General features: G+C 48.3%; 3 protein-coding genes across 3 annotated transcripts; 1 reads left to right on the top strand and 2 right to left on the bottom strand.

Annotated features, from left to right (window-relative positions):
• Position 1: 1 nt before the first annotated feature.
• Positions 2-9,367, top strand: ADCK2 (aarF domain containing kinase 2; the record flags this gene model as incomplete). The annotated part of the gene is made up of 8 exons (XM_026037278.1): positions 2-415; positions 1,143-1,289; positions 2,642-2,770; positions 3,416-3,511; positions 4,202-4,423; positions 5,760-5,888; positions 6,507-6,560; positions 7,686-9,367. Coding segments are annotated over 8 exons (1,332 nt in total), but the record flags the coding sequence as incomplete, so codon positions are not given.
• A 1,075-nt stretch (positions 9,368-10,442) lies between these two features.
• Positions 10,443-16,814, bottom strand: LOC112945644. The gene is made up of 4 exons (XM_026037279.1): positions 16,778-16,814; positions 15,916-16,475; positions 14,782-15,000; positions 10,443-10,667 (listed from the first exon to the last, which is right to left on the bottom strand). Exons 1-4 carry the CDS (start codon positions 16,812-16,814, stop codon positions 10,443-10,445), a joined length of 1,041 nt encoding a protein of 346 aa, XP_025893064.1.
• Positions 16,815-16,933: 119 nt separating this feature from the next.
• On the bottom strand, positions 16,934-20,810 carry LOC112945645. Its single transcript, XM_026037280.1, has 5 exons — positions 20,793-20,810; positions 20,214-20,573; positions 18,778-18,869; positions 18,418-18,595; positions 16,934-17,306 (listed from the first exon to the last, which is right to left on the bottom strand). Exons 1-5 carry the CDS (start codon positions 20,808-20,810, stop codon positions 16,962-16,964), a joined length of 993 nt encoding a protein of 330 aa, XP_025893065.1. The 3' UTR covers positions 16,934-16,961.
• Positions 20,811-21,224: the final 414 nt, after the last annotated feature.

Genomic DNA, 21,224 nt, shown 5'->3' on the forward strand with positions numbered 1-21,224 from the left:
CGCGCTGCGCGCCGCCGCGCGCCCCCACGCCTGGCGCCACACCGAGCGCCTGCTCGCCCAGGCCTTCGGCGAGCGCTGGGCCGCCCTGCTGCACTTCCCCAGCCGCGAGCCCGTGGGCTCGGGCTGCGTGGCCCAGGTGTACAGGGCCTACGCCGACCTCGCCGCCCTCCCCGGCGCCCGCGCCGACCCGCTCGCCCGGCGCTCGCCGCTCGCGGCCGCCTTCGAGGTGTGGCGGGCGGCCGGTTTCGGAGGCCTCTTCAGGTGGCTGGCGAAGAGGAGGCACCGTGAGATGCTGGAGGAGAAGAGCGGGAAGGAGACGAGTCTGAAGGGCCGGCACCCAGCGGAGCAGATGGACCGACTGCTGCCCAGCACAAACCCTCCTTCAGGCAGACGCCTGACGCCCGTGGCTGTCAAAGTAAGTCCTGGGCCTCGCTGGCAGGCGTCAGAGGGGAGCGCGCGGGGAAAGGCTGTGCAGCCTTTAGTTCCCGTGAGGGTGAGTAGAGCACAGGGCCGAGTGAACCAGAGGAAAGCGCTGCCTGGACCCCCTCAGCATCTGCTGTCCGCCCTTGGTTCCAGCCAGCGCTAACCTTGACTTGCAGTGGCCCCAGCTCTTGCTCATCTGGAGAGCTCTTAGTCTTCATGCTGCCCATACCACGTGCACACCAGAGAGCTGGTTGCAAGGGTCGAGTGATAGGAAAGGAATGAGTACGTTGAGAAAGCAACGTTGACAGGTGAAAGCTACATTTCACCTCTCACCATAAAATGAAGCACTTCCTGCCTCCTYGTGTGCAGAACCTGGATCAAAGCAGCCTGAAGTCCAGAAGGCCTTATACAAAGTTTTCCACATGCTAATCAATGCTGCATGGCAGGGAGAGGGGTGCAGAGCAAAGCAACGGCAATGGGTGGCTTCACAGGCTCTAGCACAGAGGTATTCTGCTTGAAGATCATCATGAAGTGTTTCTTCACAACTTAACCCCTAGGAAAACKTAGCTTCTTCCCAGGACTAGCCAGTCAAGCCTTGTCGGCTTCTGGCTTTGTACGCCAACTTCTGACTCTTGGGAATGTCTCATTTTAGCTGACTGAAATGGCCTCTTGTCTTTACAGTATTTTGACCATTGATCTGGTTGTTCTTTCTTGCCCAGGTTCTGCACCCTGGGCTAGTCCACCAGGTCCAGATGGATCTGTTCCTCATGAAGATAGGCAGTCACATCCTTGGACTTCTCCCTGGCTTCAAGTGGCTCAGTTTGACTGAGATTGTGGAGGAGTTTGAGAAGCTTATGATTCAGCAGGTASGTGCAGTGCCCTGATCTCCACCCACTGAAACACTACTGCTCCTTCTGGCTACTGATGGCCAAAGTCTACCTGGGGGGGGTCAAATGAAGACTGGCCTGTTTCTTGGTCACATGTATTCTTATAATCGATCCCGAGAATATTGCTGTGGGAAACATCATATGCTTACAAAGTAAAAAGGCAAAGTCAAACAGTGTTTGGTAAAACTGTAAGTTTTCTAGGTGGTTAGCATAGTCRCAGATCTTTTTGCAGGATGTAGAAGAGAGGTGACTGATGACAAGAAATGAGSAAGTTTGTGGATGATACCGAGCTGGATGGAGTGGCTCACACTCCAGAGGGCTGTGCTGCCATTTGGAGGGACCCGGACAGGCTCCAGAGTTRGGCACAGCAGCAAAACATTCTTACCTCCAAATTTACAAAGACTTCACCATGCTGTTAATTGTTCCTGTGTTTCTATTAACAAGAGAAATGAGACTTTTCCATATTAAACCACAATCTGCTAGTTTTACTTTTATGCTTAGTTTCTAGTGTCTTCAGTCTGTTATAAATCTTGCAGAATCTCAACTCTTTTCTAATCTGTGCAACAGAAAAACCCTAGTTGTGAGTTGCTGACACTATTTGAATGTGCCTAAAGGTTCCTAGTGCCAGCTTAGTTGGCAGAGCTTTTGCCGGAGATTCTGAAGACTCAGGATCAGGAGAGCACCTGACAGGCCTGCTGTCCTTTCTTTTCATTGCCCTGTGAAAGAAGGACAATATTCTTGGGATGCTCCGCATTTCCAGATGAGGGAAGCGGGTTAAGGTCAGCCTGCCTCCCATATCCTTTGGCAGCAGCATGGGCAGGAGAGAATAAAGCTGAAGGTAAAGGAATGTTGCCCGGACAGGAGAGGGGTGTGTGTGTGTCAGTGCACTGGATCGCTGAGGAGAGCAGGGCCAAGGCTCTGCACAGTGGGTTATTTTGTATGGGTCACATTATTTTTTCCCACTACGGCTGCCTACTTACAAACTGAGGCTAGGGCTGCAATTCTTCCCACCTGTGTTCTGCTACTTGACAGCAAGCTTTGGCTCAGGATCCATCTGTTGAAAATTTTGCAGTCATTATCTTTTTATTTCTGAAAYATCAATAGTAAGAGAAATGTGTTTTTCTAGGGCTCTGGCTTGTGGCTTTTCATTACCAGCCTCTCACTCTTCCATGAGCGATACTCTAAGTGTGTAAGAAAAACCACTTTGTATTTTCTTTTCATTCTGGCTCTTGAGTTTCACTGGTATGAGGTTGTACCCTGCAGCCATGACCTCACGCAGGATTTTCAATCTCCAGTTACACCTAATTCTCAACCCTCTTTTGCTTCTTGAGATTGACTTACGCTATGAAGCCAGGAACCTGGAACGCTTCCGAGAAAATTTCCTGGATGTTGATTTTGTGAAGTTCCCAACTCCTCTACACCCCTTGGTTACAGCAGATGTTCTAGTGGAAACATTTGAGGTGAGAGCATTGGGTCTGGGAACGGTTGGAAGTGAGAAGGCCCTCAGCAGAATGTGCTAGTGCTCCTCCTTTGGGAAGGAGACACCAAAAGTGGGAAGATGCTGTGTTTCTCTCATTTGCTTAAGGAGATTGGTGTCCTTTTGTAGTGTCTCTTCTAGTCTTTGCTCATAAGCAGTACATCCCAAAAGGGTGGTGGGAGGCACAGCTTCGGAGGGAGGGAGCCTTGGCATGAAGCCAGAGGCAGCTGGCAGGGTGTCCAGCCACCCTGTGCTTGTCTGTGCCTTCCTCTTCAGCACCATASTCTGCCTCTCCTCTCTGATGGCCCCAGGCAAGAACGCGCAGCGCGGCCCTGTCTGATGCTTGCTCTGATTCCCTTGTGGATGTTCAAGTCAGTCCAAAGTTGTTCTCTCGGCTGTAGTTTTTGTGTATGCAGTCTTGGTGAGGGTATTTCTGTGCCAGGCTGTTTCAAACTCTTTCCAAAGAACAAATCCTTCTCTTCCCCCATGTTGCAGGAACTACGGGCACCACCGAGCACATCCTTTAGAGTCTGTTATTGCCTTCCCGCCACTCTTTGCAGGCGTGCGTGGAGGYGTGGCTGAAGGGTGAGACACGGTGTGTTGGAGGCCGGCTCTGTCTCTGTTTCAGGAGAGCGAGCCCATCTGCCAGTACCTGCGCGCGGACGTGGCCCCGGAGCTGAGGCAGGCGCTTGCSAAGATGGGCATGGACATGCTCCTGAAGATGGTAGGTGCTGTCAGCTGGGGGAGCTGCTCCTGCGCACCAGCGAGCTCGGGTGCTGCTGGATCAGGGCATTGCTTAGGGACCTTCCCGATCCACTTAAATGAGCATTTGAGTATTTATTGTGCAAGAGCAATATGAAGCAATGTAATTAGCAAATATCAAGCTCTCTGCAGAGACTATGCGCACAAGCCACAGGGAAAGCAGCTAGCCTAGTTTGTTCACTTTCTACTCCTCCTCCAAAGCTATCATTTTCAAGGAGGTAAAGAACTTTTACATACATATATAACCTTAGTGGTGCGAACAAGACCTCAGCCATTCACTAAATCCCATCCCAGTGAATGGCAAAGGACTTGTTCTTACTGCGACTCTCTTTGCCGAGGCCCGCAGCGCCTGCCTAGTTCCAGGTGAACTGCTGAGGAGCAGTTAGATGCGCTAAAGCTGCCTCACCGGAGCTCCACAAATGCACACGGTGGCTTCTCGCGGCTCTGCTGACTCCCCAGCGTGAGGGCAGCTGTGCCCAGCACAGCCTGTCCCAGCAGCGCGACTGCTGCTGTGTTGCGTGGGGGCATGCGTGTCAGTGTGGATGGGAACATGGGAACAGACCAAGAATGACCTGCACCGTTTGCCAGGGAGGCTGGTGTGGGCAGGCATGGCTGGAAGCAGCTGCTGCTCTGAGACTTGCCCTTTCTGCAGGTTTTTGTCGACAACTTTGTCCACGCTGACCTGCACCCTGGCAACATCCTGGTGCAAGGCCCGGCCCCCAGCGGTGGCGAGCAGCCGGCGCTYGTGGACGCGCTGGTGCCGCCCGCRCGGCCACTGCGCCTGGTGCTGCTGGACGCGGGGATCGTGGCGGAGCTGCAGCCCGCCGACAGGAGCAACTTCCGGGCCGTCTTCACCGCCGTGGTCCAGGGCCAGGTGAGGGGCAACCCCAGTCGGGGCGAGCGGAGGCTGCGCCAGGGCCAGGGCGGCGCCTGCAGAGTCAGAGGGTGGCTTCCCGTGTTTCCCCTTGCAATCCTCCCTCGCTCTCAGCTCGCTCGAAAGCTACACCAGACACGCATAAGATGCTCACCATAGCCAAGTGGCTTCCAGAACGGAGTGGTTTCGGTGGCTTGTGAGGGGAAACAGTGGCTGCCACTGCTGGCTTGGAGCGCTTTCAGTGTGAGATGGGACTGCTTGGGAGCCACTTGCATTTCAGAGACTGTTGCAGAGTCTGACAGATTTTGCTAGAGCAGAGAAGGGAATAAATGAAAAATTTGACCTGCAACACACATTCTCTGCTGCAGCTCCGAGGCCAGCCTCCCTTCTGCTCCTCTCAACACCTGTAAAGAAAAGCCAACAAGGGGGRCAGGAGGTCTGACCTATGGCAGGTTTCTCTATACAAGGGGAATTTCTTCCTTCTTGTTCCTGCTTTTAATGTGCTGTCTTATGAGCTACAGAATCCAGCGCTGAAGTCTTCTGCTCATTCAGAGAACAGGTATCACTGCAATTAGTGGCATATTGCTATTTCTCAGCTGTGAGTTAGAGGGCTCACCAGTACCTAGGAGGACTGCTTAATCTCTGTCTCTTTGATCTGCTGAAAGATACCCACAAGTCATGCTGATGTCCATGTGTTCAGGGATGCTGGACAGACTGACTTTAGCTCCTGAGCAGCTATTTCATTGCAAGCCCTTCATGGCTCAGGCTGCCTGTAATTCATGTTCTACAGGTGGAAAAACTTCAGTGCCAAGTCTCACTGGCAAACTCAGCCCCGGGCTCTGTGTCACTGTCACATAGCTTTGCTAAAAAGAGCCATAAAGCCTTGTCGTAAGTCAGGCTTGCAGATGACTCCCCCTCTGGCTCACCAAATCAGCTYACTCTTCCCTGTTTGAAAACAGAAGATTGGACCTATTCCATAGTGAAGTTAATAGATGCCCCTTGATCCGAGCACCATTATCTGCTCTGATGTTAATCCTGTGTTTTTATTTTTCCCCATGAAATGTCTCCTTACTGGCTGACCAATGACCTTTTCTTGCATCTTCCCCTATAAGGGGCGGGTGGTGGGGGGGAACAAAAAAACTCCCAGCTAAGCCTTGCAGACCCGTTCTGCTCTTTCTGTACCTGCTTCTATTAATCTCTTGGGTTTTTGTTAGTCCAAGATCTACTGCCAAAGGAGAGTGTGGCCCTGGGAGCCCCTTCCTGGAACGGCTCCGTGCAGGCGGGCTGCTACCAGCGATCTAAGGCTGCGGATCCTTCCTTTCCCCTTGTCGCGCAGGGGGAGCGAGTGGCAGAGCTGATCCTGCACCACGCGCGAGCCAACGAGTGCCGGGACAGGGAGCGCTTCAAGGCGGAGATGGCCRAGCTGGTGGCCAGGGTGCGGAGCAGCTCCATCGCCCTGGGCAAGGTAGGTGCACGAGCAGCCGCTGCCCCTCGCTGGCCCGTGACTCAAGGGAGCCTTGTGCTAGTGGCCCTGGTACAAGGCCAGCTTTCATCCCCTCAGCRCTGACCAGTCTTAATTTTCAGTATCCCAAATGGAGGAAAAGTTCTTAAAATCTTCCCGTGTTTCCTTCTAATGACAAAAGTGGGGTTTTTCCTTCAATTATTATATCTTTGATCTGCCAATCTCTTGAGAGGCAGGTGTTAATAAACCTGATGTTAGAGCTTGCAGCCTGTGAGGTAAGGCCAGCGCGGGTGCTCCAGAGGACACAGAGGTCTGGGGCACCGCGAGGTCCTATTGGGGGCTGTTAAGTGGGGCACTGGGCACATGCTGCTTCATAGCTGAGCTCCTTATCCTGAGGGGATCTTATCCCCTTATCCATGAGAGGCTGCCTTATCTTGGCTGTCAACAGCTCTGTAATCTTGCGCCACGACCAAGGCAAAACTCTAACACTCCATTTTATTTCTTATCCTGTCTTTCATGCATGTGCCTTAGTCTTGCTGACCACAGTGGGGTTTGTTTGTTTGTTGTTTTCTATTTTTTTCCCCCGTCTCTAATCAGTAGTTAACTTCTTTTGCATTCCAGCTTCAAGTGGCAAATCTCCTCTCCAGTGTCTTCAAGTTACTGATGACCCACAAGGTGAGGAAGAGGCAGTGCCTGCCTTCACCAGCTGGACTCTCATTTGGGGAGGGAGAATTATGACGATGGTGACAGGGTGACAAGGGTGACTGTGACTTCTGAAATGAGCTGCTAGGAGAGGGAAGGCAAGGATGCATCCAYGTGTTTGAGCAGTGCAGTTTCTCAAGGCCTAATACATGTCCTCACTGGACCCATTTCCATTTTGCTAGGTTTTGACCTCTATACCACATTTAATTGTTGATATTCCATACTTTTGCACTTGTTTTTTCCTATCTATTTGATAGTCTCCTAGGAGCAAAAGCAAAATCTTGTAAATGTATGCAGGCTTCTTGGCTGCTGAMCTTGTCTCTTAATACGTGGTTATGTGTCAGCACTAGGCCCCCTTACTGGTTTGCTGTAGACCTCAACAGTGAGGTCTTCACCGAGAAGAGCTTCCATTTTATATCCAGCAGTACTTGGGGGACAAGCTTCCAAACAGTCTTGGAAATGAACAGGGCTGTGGTGGCCTGGACCAGAAGAGGTGAGGGTTGTTCTGGGCAGCTGTAGGACAGACCAGCCTGCAACTGGTCCCCTTAAATATTCTTTAGAGCTTTTGGTTGTCAAAATTCCTTGGACTGGCATCCAGTAACATGAGGTGCAATTTAAGCTGTTGTGAAGCAAGTCCTGTTGCCAGCTCTATGACTCCCTAATGCCCTTGTGTGCCTTGAAAACAGCCCTGGTGCAGGGGTGGGAGCTGGGGACTAGTTTGTTCCCACACAAGCTGGGCGCCCGTGTCCTCTGTGGGGCTCCTCTGTGGCTGTTCAGACGGTGAGTTCTCTGAGCTAGGAGCATTCCTACCTCCTGCTATTCCAGTATGAAGGGGAAAAGCCCATGCTGCTTGGAATGGAAAAACATGCACCCTCAGGTTCCCTTAGGTCGCTTCCCCTGTGTGCTGCTTTGTGGAGCTGCTACTGGATTTTGAGCAGTGATAGAGTTGCAGGATGGTTTCAGTGTGCCTGATSTTTCTACCCCCAAACCTCTTGCCTTTCCTTCCCACTTACCCAGAGCTGATTCTTCTGTGGAATGGGTTCAGAAGAGAAAAAAATCTCTGGTCCATGGTGTCCATTCAGTCTCTTGTGGTTCTAGGTGAAGCTCGAGAGCAACTTTGCTTCCATCATCTTTGCCATCATGGTCCTGGAAGGGCTTGGTCGTTCACTGGACCCCGAATTGGACATCCTGCAGGCTGCTAAACCACTGCTCCTCAAAGCTGCAGCTTCTGGCCTTTAGCAGACTGTTGTGGTTGCTACTCGTTCACGGTGCAGGGTTAACTTTGCTCTCTGGGAGCTGATGGAGAAAGAGGCTGGAGGTGAGAGCAGTCCCATGCCTCTCAATGCCACGCAGTGGATATTCCACACTAAGGTTGCTTTCAGTCATATCCAAGCAGCAAACGTGGAGTGATCACAGAATTGCACACAGGACGGTGGAGGGTGGAAGGGACCTTTTAAAGAAGATATAGTCCAACGCCCCTGCTCAGCCGACTCCAGGTTTTCCAGGACCCTATCCAGATGACTTTGGAATATCTGCAAAGGTRGAGGCTCCACAGCCTCCCTGGGCAACCTGTTCCAGGTTTGACCACCCTCTCGCAAAAATGTTTTTCCTTATTTTCAGTTGGAACTTCCTGTAAAAGAGTTTGGCACACTCCTCTTCGTACCATCCCTTTAGATGCCTAAATCCATTGATAAGATCCACTTTTCAGTCATCGTTCCTCCAGTCAGAGCAATCCAAGCTCTTTCCTATGAGGAAAGTCTATTTCAGAAGGCTGGGGCATTTTGCACAGAGGGAGAGTTTAGCCTCCYTCACACAATTTTAGGAGATAATACACTCCACTTTTTTTAACTGATGGTATCAGATACTTTAGGTGCACAAGATCCTACAGCCTGACGAAGAAGGCAGATTTGCTCATCTACAAGTCTTTAAAAAGATGTTCAGATAGCAAGTCTGCTTTTGCAAAACTATCAGGTTACAAGTTTTAAATAAATTTACTGACTGATCTCTGACTACTCTCTAAGACGTGGTATTTTCATACCACCTAAGCAAATGATGAAGATATTCAGACTATGAAATGTAAGCAGGCTGAAGAAGCCAGTGTACCMTTTTTTTACATTTAGTGTAGAAGTGGCCTAACTTCCCACAGAGTGGTCTGTTCCAAGTCATTTTGGATGATAAAAGCAGACAAGGCAATTTAATTTCAGATTTCCATCCTCTAGCACAATATTATAAGAGTGTGGATTACAAACAGTTTAAAAAAAAAGCCCAAAAAGCCCATAATAAAAGCACTTTTGGGAAGTATTTCTCCTGTACTGGCTTTAGTTTTTGTTGAAGCTTTAAAGGGGGGGAAAAAAAAAAAAGTCTTTTCCTCATCTCTTTATTCGCATTTGTCTTGTCCCTCATTCCACCCCCCCAAAAAAATCTGAAGTTAAATCCTCATACTAACATAGAAATGTTATCTTTTTTCCTCTCTCTGGTAGTTTATAAAACAAAAAGTCTGTGCCTTTTCACTGAGGGATGGGAAACTTATGAATGTTATCAAAACAAACCAGTTAAACCTCAAAACTGATCTGGATTGTGCCTCTCACAGTCATTTACTGGTATTCTTAAACTCATTTTTAAGACCTTATCTTAGTGATAAGAAGCAGCCTGTTGAATGATGGAAAATATTTTAATACTAAATACATTTTTCATTAAGTTTCAGTAGCACAAGTGCTCTGTAGCAATCTGTTTTCAAATGGTCAAGCAAAGAGGAAACTATTTACATGGATATAGAATTATATGCTTTTAAGTGTACACAATGTCAGGCAATAGCATTTTTGTTTGAGTATTGTTTGGTTCTTGGCTCCCTCTGGCTAACAGTACRTGGTACAAATGGTTCACTTGCCTTTCAATTTATCTTCATATTTGTTGTAGTAGCATTCTCCTCACTTATGCATGGTGCATATCAAGCCTACTTGCTCTGCTTGCAAAGCTCTCTCGGTACCTTTGTGACATTCTTCCCAGCTTAAAACTTCCAGCTCTTCTGGAATGCAAGTCCGAGAGTGGGACAGTAAGACATGGAAGACCCTAACCCCACCCTTGAATACAGGGCTTCTCCAGACACATTTCAGAGAAAAACAGATAATTTCTTCCTCACACTGCCTAGAATAGGTAGCTTTGTACCCAAAAGAAGAAATCTTTTTGTGTTCTGAAGTTACACAAGTTGTTCTTCTATGAAAGGGGCCTGCACACTTCAGTAGGTGGGCCCTAACTGTGCAGGGCCCTTAKTTAACTAATTCACCTCTCTGTCCTTTGCAGCTTGAAATTGGTTTTAGCCTCACATCCCTCTGCCAGRCTCTAGGCCTTGTGCAGTTTTCTCTGAATGGCTTCTATAACCCCCAGCTCCTCTGTTGCTCCCCTTGAGTGCTGCCAACACAGAGCCCAGTGCTCCAGGAGCCACCTCCTTGGAGTCCTGTAGGGGAAATATAGTGCCCTTCAGCTGGGGGCTGCCGTGGAGGCAGGAACTAAATGCTCTGGTTTTATTAAATACCAGCCTAGCTTTTGCTCGCAGACTTGAGCCTGTCAATTTGGTCACTCAACACATGCAAGACAAAGCATGGTTTCAAGGTGTTGAGGGGTCTGCACCTTGAACGAGTGGGTTAGATCAGGACATCCAGAGAAGGAGGCTTGCAGAGGACAGAGCAGTGAAAATGCCCTCTGGCTGCAAGAAGAGGAAGCTGTGAGATCTCTCCAGGAATTACAGCTTTGYTCATCACAAGCACGCTGTTGCCTGAGCTCCAGCACACTGACTCACTCCTGTAGGATACTGAGCACGTTTAAATGCCAAGGTCCTGCTTACCCCGTACAGCCTCTTCACTCGAGTAGCAACGTCCGGAGCATCAGAAGATTCTGGTCTCTGAGGTACTGCTGGAGGTCGCAGCGTTTTTGGCTTTTCTCCTCCATCTTCTGGTGGGAACGCTCCCTGCTCTGGAACACTCTCCTTTTGGCAGTCTGGTGCTGCTTCTGCTGCTGGTCCTCATCCTGTGATCCATGTTCCTGCATTTCCTGCCGTGACTGCATTCTGCTCCTGAGCAAAGCCTGCATAAAATTAATGAGACACTTACTATTGTATAGCCAGCTTTCATGCTTAATTTAATCTACAAATATTGCTGACAGAGCTTAGAAATAGGAGTAATAGTGAATTTGCCTAACCAGCTTGTTGTATACAATTGTTATATAGTTCCCCCTGTAGACTTTCTCTGTGGAAATTTATCCCTTTACCGAAAAAGACTTCTTCCAGAGAGATGGGAAATCCTCCTTCTCAATCTTGTGCGTGTGTTTGGTTAAAAAAAAAAAAGTCCTCCGCTTTTGCACTTCTACATCTCCAAGGAATAATTACAGTGGATAGAAGACATGAAAAACAAGTTTTCTTGACGGTACCACTACTGGAAACACAGTTTTCCAAGAAAAGCATCTGGAAAAGAGCCCTTACCAGCCTCTCTTTCTCTTGTTCAAAGCTCCTTTCATTACGCTCTGCCAAAGCTGCTTCTCTCTCCAGGCGTCGTGTCTTTAAGAACTGYAGCCTCTGACTCGCCCTGTTCCTCTCCTGCTCTGCCAGGGAGGATTCCTTCTTGCTCCTCTCTGCCATGGCAGCTTGGAGCAGTGCTGCGTGCTGGAGAGCCCTCTCTTCACGCTCCTGCTCCTTCTCCAGCCCTCGCAATGTTCTCTGAAGCATTCGCTGCCTGGTTCCAAGATAAAACCATGCAAATTTCTCAGGAAGAAGGTGGGAGGCAGGGAAGCGCGTAAGAGACAAATCAGGCATTCTGGCACTGTGTGGTCAGCAAATATTCCAGGATGCTTTGTTAGGTTAGRAGTTTTAAACCTGTACCCTGGGCAGAGTCGGGGCTGGGCAGAGTCGGGGCCAGAGCTTCATCTGACTGCACAGCCTGAGGTGGCCGGATGTTCTCGGCCCTGAAGACCAGGCACGAGGGGAATGGACTGTGTAGCAGGACATGATCAGCAGGATTGATAATGGGGCCTTGGTAGCCATGGCGAAGATGGAGAGAGATGGGTGATGGGGGCAAGSGTGGGCCAAGGCCGTCCTTGGCCAGGGAAACAGGATTTGGGATTAAAGGACTCTGAGGATGAGACTGAAGAAAATTTGCCCTGGGAACTAATGCAAGAGCCGCCTACAAGACCATGCACACCCATTCAAACATACTCTAGGCTGGTATGTTGCCTTTTCTGTTTGTTTGATGTTTTACGTATTTATTTTTTCTTCCATTAGTGAATCACCAAACTCAGCATGCAGAGACCAGCATAAAGCACCAAGTGTGGCATTCAGAGACTGGCAGCACTAGGGAGTGGACGTTACCACTCATCTGACACTTGCCACAAGGAACCAGTTAGCTCCTAGATTCTGCCAAAATCTTCCTTCTGCTGTTCTGGATTCTCCTTTGCCCTCCCTCCCACATCACTCGTTACCTCTGCATGTCCCTGCGCAGCTGCCGCTGGACGCTATCTGCCTTTTGCTGCTGCTCCCTCTGGAGCTGCCTCTGCTCCTCCTGCTGCCTTTTGTGCTCAAGCTTCACTTCGTTGAAGTCCACTGCTTTCCGTTTCTCTTCAGAGGCACTGTTAGCGAGTGAGTTCTAAGAAAAAAACAGCTAAACCCTTAATCTCATCTCTATATTTTTTAATGTAGACTCTAAACCTAGAAAATGAGGAAAGTTTAAGTCTTCTAATGGTATTCCTGAGCTCTGGAAGTCAGACTGCCCCATGACTACTATAGTGTCCCTTGCCATCCACAAAGAGGCTAGGTCTGATGCTATAACCATTACAAAAGATTGGGCTTAATCTGCAAAGAGATGCCTGAAAAATACAAGTATTTTACACGTTCTTCCCAGGTCCATAGCCTTACTGATCCAGCTGTGCTTGAAACTGTCTATTCTCTGTGTCAGCTTCTGGAKTAGATGGAAAGTACAGGTGACTGACTGCAAATCGTATGAAAGATTCCTTATCAGATACCATGGCCAAATGCAAAATCACCCTATAGTTCTATATAGGTAAGTTAGCTCTTCACTGCCTGTTGCCCAAGATTTCTATCCACAGTCAAACAAGGCTTGTGCTTTCTTCAGAAATAGCAGCATTTTAGTGCTGGGCAGTGATCCTAATTTGCACTTTTAAATGCATTCTGCTGTATAAAGAAACAAAGGTGCTTTAAAAAAAGGTGCTTTTTTTTTTTTTTTTTTTTTGTGAAAAGCAAAGGTGCTTTTCACAAGGCTCCTCTTCAGTAGCAGCACAAATTATTTTATTTCTTCTATATTTCTACAAGGCTCTCCATGAGGGAAATGGCAAGGAAACATCCTATACTTAATCCTATACTTAATCACCAAAACTTCAACATGCATTTCATCYTGCATTGCTAGAGTTGTTTGGGCAAGAACAAGCTCCTCCAAATTATTTTGCTCTCGAGCAGATTCTCCCTTCTACACCCAGCCACAATTAGCAGGTTCCTGCTGCTAGCCCCTCTTTTGCAGAACAAACAGCTTCCTCCAGTGCTTTCTGCAGGATAGCTCTTGTGCCACAAGCTGGGAGACCCCTTTGGACCTTCAAATAATGCCCACTGCCTTGCCTCCTATTCTGACTGTCCCTGCCAGTCTCGTGTAGCGTTTAGACTGATTTTTCTTAACAATCAGTATGACTTTGCAGAGGCAACAAGTATCTTTCATCTTCAGGCACTGCTMTTTCCATGCTCAATTTTAAAAATACTTTTTTTTAATAAAGAGATCATCTGAGAGTATATTATCACTGTGTTCTTACARCACGTGACATCAATAAATCGTAATAACTAAAAACCAGCCAGGAGCCAATACTTACAGTGATGCCCTTTTCTTTTACAAGATGTAGAAGACGTGCAGATCTCGTAACCTCCAAGTTGGAGGTACTGCGCGGTCTCCGCACACGTAGAGCTGCTCTCATAGTCAGGCTGTCTGCCTCRAGTGATTCAGCTACGTGGTCAAAGAAACTTTGGTGCCTGCAAGGACCCAAAGCGCTTGTTCCCACTGAAAGGCTCCCCTGTGGATGCTGCACTGGAGTTTGTGCCTCTTTGGACTCGGAGGGACCTTTGGGACAAATTGAGGACATACAAGGTTACAGACAGGTTATGAAAAGAAAGCAAAAAAAGAAAAGATTGCATAAAAAGTATTCAAGCAAGACTTTTATAACTGAGTACCAGCAGTTTTCTCTGAGGAAGTGAGATATTTTTAATCACCAAAAACAGATGCCAGCTTTCAAAAAAAGCTCACAAGTAAGCAAGAGTTTTACCTGATAACACAGATCACTGACTGCACTTGCAGTTATTAATTCTAAGGGGTTATTTATGTAGTATTTTGCAGACAGACACAAGCTTCTAACAATGCTCTGGGAGCAAACACCGGCTGTAAGTGCTCCTGGGAGGTGGGATGCAGAAGCCGGGGTGCAGCGCGGTGCTGACAGAGCTGTGCAGCTGGAGGGAGCTCAGCACGGGCACTGCTCCCTTGCGCCTTGGTGCTTAGGGCAGCGCAGAGCAGAGCGGCGGTCAGTGCGTGCGGCGGYGCGGGGAGCCCTTCTGCTCCCCTCTGCCTTCTCCCCCTAACGCAGCGACGCGGAACAGGAGCAGTAACATCTGGAGACAGATCTGGGCTCCTAGAATCCTCACTGAGGCCTGTGTTTATCACACAGATAGCTTAAATGTGTACTGATTAGTGTATGTTTGATTAAAAGCTTCTAAAATCACGATCCAGTCCCTTTGAAGTGATAAGGGAATAAAAATATACTTGATGGCTTTGAACAGCAGTAATTTTCAGCAGAGAATGAGCTGTTTCTGAATGGGCATTTCACCAGAGTCCCAGTGAAATCTTTTGCCATTAGTAGTCATAGCTGATATTACAGATTAATTTTTAAAGGCAAGAAAGTTTTAGAATTAGTAATATTTATAGTGAGCATTAAGATAAAATCTCAAAGTTGCTAGTGTAGGAGGTGTAAGGGTGTAGAAAAAAACTTCTGTATGAGAATACTTCCATATTGAGAAGGTGAACTCCTCAAACCATACTACTATTAATATCTAAACCAATTATTGCTATATTAGGCAGTTGCTATGTTAGGCAAAACATGACATTGGCATCACATTATGACAATCTTTTGAAGCATCAAGAACTGCAGCAACAGAAAAGACCTTTGGCGTGATGGCCAACTGCACTGGTTTTGTGTGGCAAAACTTATTGTAGTGAAAAACAGCTACAAATTCAGCACCATGTTCATGTTYCAGAGCAGCCTCGGTGTTCTCTGCCTGCTCTCCCCTGTCTGCTTCTTCCTTGTGCACTGACTCCATTAAGCAGCTCTCTGAGTTGACAGCAGTGTCGATCATAGCATGAGCCATCTCCCTCTGAGGATGCTAGAAACCATAAGAAATGCCATTAAAATCCCCAGCTGATAAGAAAAGCAGCATGAACTTAACAGCATAAGCTGCTGCGTTGGAACTGAGGCTTGAGAAAGAATACATAAAGAAGGGAAAGTTTCTTACTAAAGGAACAAAGAACTTGGATAAAGTCCTTTCTGATCACTTCTTAAATTTGTCCACATCTTTAAATGACCTTAAAGTAGGCAGTCTGACTGCCTGAGAAGGTCCAAATCGTCACAGAAGAGACCAAGTCATTGAGACCAAGGTGCTCTCAGTGAAAAACAGTCACATTCCCAGCATGTGCCAGGGTGAAGATCCCAACCCTAGCAGGGCAGCAACAAAAAAGCTTGGCAGCAGAGGGTGCACATTAACCTCCTCCTAACTGGTCCTCACCCACTGCCCATTCACAAGCACCAAATCAACCACTGAGGATCACAGAAGCCTCCCTTGGCCTAATTCATCAAGATGGCACCTCTGTTATGGSTGGAGAAATATCTTAATAGTGCTGTGTCAGGAACTGCCTTGCAATCCCTACCATAGTGCTCATTTGCTGTTAAATCATCTTCTGTGACACTTTTTCCTGCCTTTGCCTCCTGTACGTGGAAGCAAGATGTGAAGGGAAGGGGCTGTGCTGCACAGCTGATGTTCTGCAGCCCTGTAAGAGCTTCTAGGAGGCAGCTGCAGCCAGGGACAAAAAATGGCAGCCTCAGACACTGCCCCAGATCAAAGGACCAGGAGGACAGTGAAGATCAGGTCTCTCCATTCTCTAGTGGTCATGGATAAGGGTCAAGCCCGAAAGGTCTAGTAATATTGCAGTACCAAGAGCAGAAAATCTAAGGTAACAGTGCAGAAACAGTACAAGTATCAGACGACATATTAATACAAAAGCTGGTGTTAGAAACTTGTTACCTTCTTCAGTTCTGTAMCATCATTGTCCTCATCCTTACAAGACTGAGAATCTGGAACATGTACAGCCTTCAATCTCTTCTCTTCCTTTTTCTCTTCTCTGGAAACAGTTTCTGAAATGGAGCTCTTCCCTTCGGCCAGCTGCTTTGCTATTTTCCTGCTCAGCTCTTCTTTAGTCAAGTTTGTTCCTGGGATGAGGACATCTTCTTGGGCTTTGCTCTGTGCAGGCTGTGCGGGTGCCCGGGCTGCAGGGCAGCAGTGAGGGGGTGAGATGCACCTCGAGCTGCACTTGGTGCACAGCTGAAACGAACACAGACCCATGGGCCAGTAGTCCAGGTATGAGCAATCCTGTCCGCAGCGGCCTGAGGCTCTATAACCTGGTGCCACGATGTATGGATAATGAGGGCTTGAGGCTATCACCATCTGCCTGGCTGCTAAGGGCATCTGCAGTTCTAGGACGATGCGTTCRCTTAAGGGCAGAGAGACGCGCAGAGCTTGCTTGGCAGTTACCTCCTTCGTTAGCCCGTTCCAGAAGTGCACCAGCACAGCTCTGCTGCTGCGGGCTGCGGGGAGCAAACAGCACAGAACAGCAAGGAACCTCTGAGAGACACGTCAACCGCTGCGTTTCCTCTCTTAGAAGCCAGGTGATAAAACAATAGCTTGTGCCGCAGACATTATTTTTTTTTGTCTGCATTAAATGAGTTTTAAATTGAACTCATTAAATGAGTTTTTCTTTATAGGTTTCAGATCTGACCTTCTCTTGAATTTCCTACTAAGAGACAACAGGTGGGCAGCAGTAGCAAAACTCTCACCGGTTAGAGTGAGCCAGGATTTTACCCTGCACAAACCTGGAAACTAGACTAACAGCTAGTCAGGTCAGTACTGGAGAGGGCCAGGAACATTTTTGTCTTTACATCAAGATGGCTTTTCCCCTCCGTGCTCCCTCACCCTCCACACACACACACACACACACACACACACACACATAAAGCCTACGTTCATTTGGGCGCTGAAAAAAGGCTGCTTAGTGACAACAAAAAGAAGAGGAATTAAAACCAAGCAGCAGTTGGTAAGTTCTCTACAGCTGGGACTGTTCTCTTTTTGGTATAGCAGCTAGCAACTGCAGCAAGTCTAGCACTAACAGGAGGGCAGTACCTCGTACCTGAGCGTGCCTCCTTGTCCTCCGTAACCACGAGCACGGTGCCCGGGCCGAAGCGTTYGGCTTTGGCCTCCCACGGTGCCAGGACCCTGTCTCCTGGAGCCAGCGGCCGACGCCTGGCGTCTTCGTAGTGCAGGAYGTCGTACAGCGGAGTTTCCTGCAGGCGAGGCTGGGCCTTGCCTTTTGTCAGCGTGCACCTTTTGTCAAAGGCGATTAGGAAGCCTTCCCTGGAGCCCTGCGCGGGTAAGACGTGCAGTCTGCGACATGGACATCTGGGCCCAGTGAACAGCCAAGCTAGGTGCTAAGCTGCAAGTGGCAGAAAGCCCAGGGAGCAGAACATGATCTGAGAACGTACTGTTCCTCCAGCACCAGGCTTTTCATTGTATGCTGTCCATATTGAACTTAAAAATAATTAAAAASCTGGGACTTAGGGCCTGACAACCTTCTCTTCCTCTCTTTTTTGGACCTGGACTTTAGTAGGGTTATCTGGCTCAGAGGAACACATTGGCCTGCTAAGGAAAATCTGTCCTGAGTCCATCAGGACAGGAGTAACCAAAGTAAACTGCTGCATACAATGCATTTAGTTACAGGGCAAGCAAAAGGCCTACAAAACAGTAAAATATTCTAAACGCCATAAATTTGACTGCTTTAACTTAAGCCTCCCACATGAGGTGTGGGGCAGAGAGTCCATGACCCAAATTCACCCTCTCTGCATATCTAAGTGCACTTACACAAGGGATGCTGTTGGCCCCTTCTCCAGCTAGGGTCACTGCTGTCCTCAGCTGCCCACATCTGTTGCACCCTCGGCTGGCGTTTCAGCCTCCTTAGCAATRCTGGCATCACTACTTGTTTAACTAACCTTTGAACTGGGAAAGGAACTGGATTTTTAGGGAGGGCTGCAGGGGCCCTTTTCTATCTCCATCCTAGATCATCTCACAAACAGAGGAGACACAAAATGAGGAGAAGAAGAAAAACTCTCAAGCCAGCAAGGAGGAAGTAGGCCCTGAAGACAGGTGTTTTAGATTACCATTATTAGTGCTATTTTACTGCTATGGTAGGGGATAATAGAGAATAGGGATACAAGGGACCTATTTTGTTTGATTTCTTTCATTATGGCCACTAACGTGAATTGATTTCCAAGCTGCTTCTACTTGCAGGACTGCTCACAATAGCATCAACTGAAAATAGATTAAGCAGGATGTGGGGAGAAAAATGTGGTTATGAAGTACATTGTACAGCCTACACCAGGGTCATGGCGCTGGGGATGGATGGGAAAGAACAGAAAAGAAGACACAAGGGACGTAGGGAGAGCCTTTTTACAAGCTTAGTTCCCAGGAAACACCTACTGTCGCCTCTTTCACAATGTGGCCCAAGTAGTAGTAGCCGTCAGTTTGTCTCCTGGCCAGCACACGGGCTCCCCTCATGAAACTGGAAGCCTTTGGGGATGAACGGATTAAACTCTCTCGTGCTGAGGGTGCCAAAGGTGTTCCAAGGAAATCTGGGCTCCATACACCACTGGAAAAGCTGTAAAAAACAGAAATGCAGGCAGTAATGAAGGCCCTGGCAAGAGAATTTCTGCACATTGCTGCAATGAACCCAAACTAGACCTGGTTGGGAATCCCYCTCTCCCGATAACTGTGTTGGTTTCTTAGCCTTGTTCCTTCTCTGCGTTATCCAAGTGATCCATCTGCAGGTTTTGAACTTACTCTGTTGCTGGACACGCTGACGGCAAAGAGCCACAGGAATCTTTACTAGCGGTGTGGCAACACTGGGCCTGAGAGATGGACACRGAGCTTGTCTGGGAGAAGGAGGAGAGGAAAGCAGAAGATGAACATGATTTCTGTTCCTAAATACTTAAAAGGGAATGTTATTTATAAAAGTGAARTTTGCATTCCAGTATGTTACTTCTCCTTGTGTATTTCTTTTGGTTTTCTATGTGATTTATTTCACAAGTATGCACTCCTATTTTAAGGCAACAGGATTTGAAAGAAGAAATACTAACAAAATAAAATCTAACAACTATATGATAAAAACCCTTGTGTTTCACCTTCTTTCTTTTAGATATTAATTTTTGGCCCATCTCAAATCCTGTCATTATTTTGTTCCATCTTGAAGGAGGCACTAAGCATGTGATCTTTAAATCAGGGTAGTTTACTTTCTTACTGAGTATTATGGCACTCAGCAATAAAACGGAGGCCAGGGCAGGAGGGTGGATAAAATGACCTGAAGAACATCTGAGAAGGATGACATCCTGGGGGAGAACGTGTCAGGTACTGCGAGAGAAAAGTGAAACATAAGGGACTGGGGAAAGTGGACAACAAATCARAAAATGTTATAATACAGCATTCAACTTTATGGAAAAGGATAAACTAAAATTGGGTGGCAAGAAAAAAAAACGCAAAAACCAACAAACAACCAACAAAAACTATAGAACAACAATAAAACTTGAATTGTTTCTCATTGTTTCCTGCACGCTGTTTCTTAAACTACCTTAGGGCTGTTACCAGACTGGGAAGAAGGAGGAACTTAAAATGTCAAAAGTACAAGGAGGCCCACGGGTGGGCACTGGGAAGCCACACTGTATCACCACTGAGGAGCGTTAGATTTAGCAGTTCAGGGAGTTAACTGATTTGCATGAAGCTGTTGTTTAATTATTTAAAAGGAGGTWTTCAGCCACCCCTGCCAGTGGGGCAGGGCAACAATAAAAGCCATGAATCAGGGTAAACTGGATGTAGGCCAAGACTAGCAAAGAAAACAGGAAACTGAACAAGGTGTTTTTATTCTTTCTTTCCTTTGGGATCTTCACCTCCTCCTGTCAGTGTTTCCAAGGGCTGGGCTGTAAAGCTCAGTGATATCCCTTTACAGGCCAAAACCAGCTCTGCAGAAGTAAACGGGGCTAAAACAAGATATAACAGGATTTGACCCCAAATGTTGGTCACAATGCCTGGTGCACAGGAGCTGCAGGAACTGCTCCCTGTCCTCCCAAGCAGGGATCTAAGGAGCAGTGCATACTTAGAAAGGTGGATTTACCAATTTGGAATTTTGGTAAAGCCTGTAACAGAGATGCCAAATCTATTTTAAAACCATTTTCAAGGACAATTTTGCTTTTTTTTTTTTTTCTTTTTTCCTATTAGTCTCATACCTTTTCAGAAGCAGCGTGAGGGAGTCTGATCACTTGAAAAGACCCCCCAGACTGCCGGGCTATTTTTTCCATCGCTTTTTGTTTGCCTGTTTCATCATCATCAGGATCTCCCAGGAGGCACACGACATGCACTGGATGTGACTTCTCCTCCATGAGGAGCCCACAGATGTCCTGGGCCTCGTGCTCGGGGAGCAGGTTGCTGAACAGACGCACTTCCTCGCAGGCTGGCTCCTCGAGCGCCGCGGCCACGCCGCTGGCRGCGGCCCTGCCATCCTCCAAGGGCAGGGATCTAACCCAGGCTGCTGCCTCGGCCACGCTGCAGAGGGAACATCTGACCAGGCACCTGCGCCACTTGAACACCTATGCAAAAAGGAAAAAAAAAAGACAGACAAAGAGGAAACAAAAGGCTCATTCAAACATGCAGCTCTTTCCTTGCATGGAACAGGTGGGTGATTCTGTATCCTTCTGAGAGCATCCTCCACAGTATGGAAGGAATTCCCCATGTCCTGTGACAGAATCCACACAATGAGGGAGGGCAGCTCTGTGGCCTGACGGAAGGCTGTGCTCCCACCTACATACACGCTGTGAGCCACCCATCTTCCTCCCTCAAAGGCAGCTGCCTGGTCACTCCCTCCCGCTGCTGGCATCCCCTGCACTTCACACCCTTCCCCACTCCAGCTAAATGACAACCAGAGCAGCTGCTSTCAGCTGGGGAGAAGCACTGAAAAGCGCTGCTTTTCCCGCACACCTGGTGAAGACCTCGTGCTCCTTAAAGCTCCTCCACCTGTTCTAAAGCTCCCGGTGCTGTGGGCAGCCTTGCTCCGCCTGCACTCCCAACGCCCTTTCGCGCTCCGCCTCCCCGCGGCGCTACCTCGCTGGAAAACGCCACGACGTTGAACGCGGCCGCGCTGGGCCCGGCGGCCAGCTGGAACAGAGCCCGCACGAGCAGCTCCCTCAGGCAGCGGCCCGCGGCGGCCGCGCCTCCCCGCGCGCCCACCACGAAGGTGGCGC

This window comes from Nothoprocta perdicaria, unplaced genomic scaffold (assembly GCF_003342845.1).
Source record: "Nothoprocta perdicaria isolate Ctin4 unplaced genomic scaffold, notPer1 scaffold_195, whole genome shotgun sequence".
NCBI classification, from domain to species: Eukaryota; Metazoa; Chordata; class Aves; order Tinamiformes; family Tinamidae; genus Nothoprocta; species Nothoprocta perdicaria.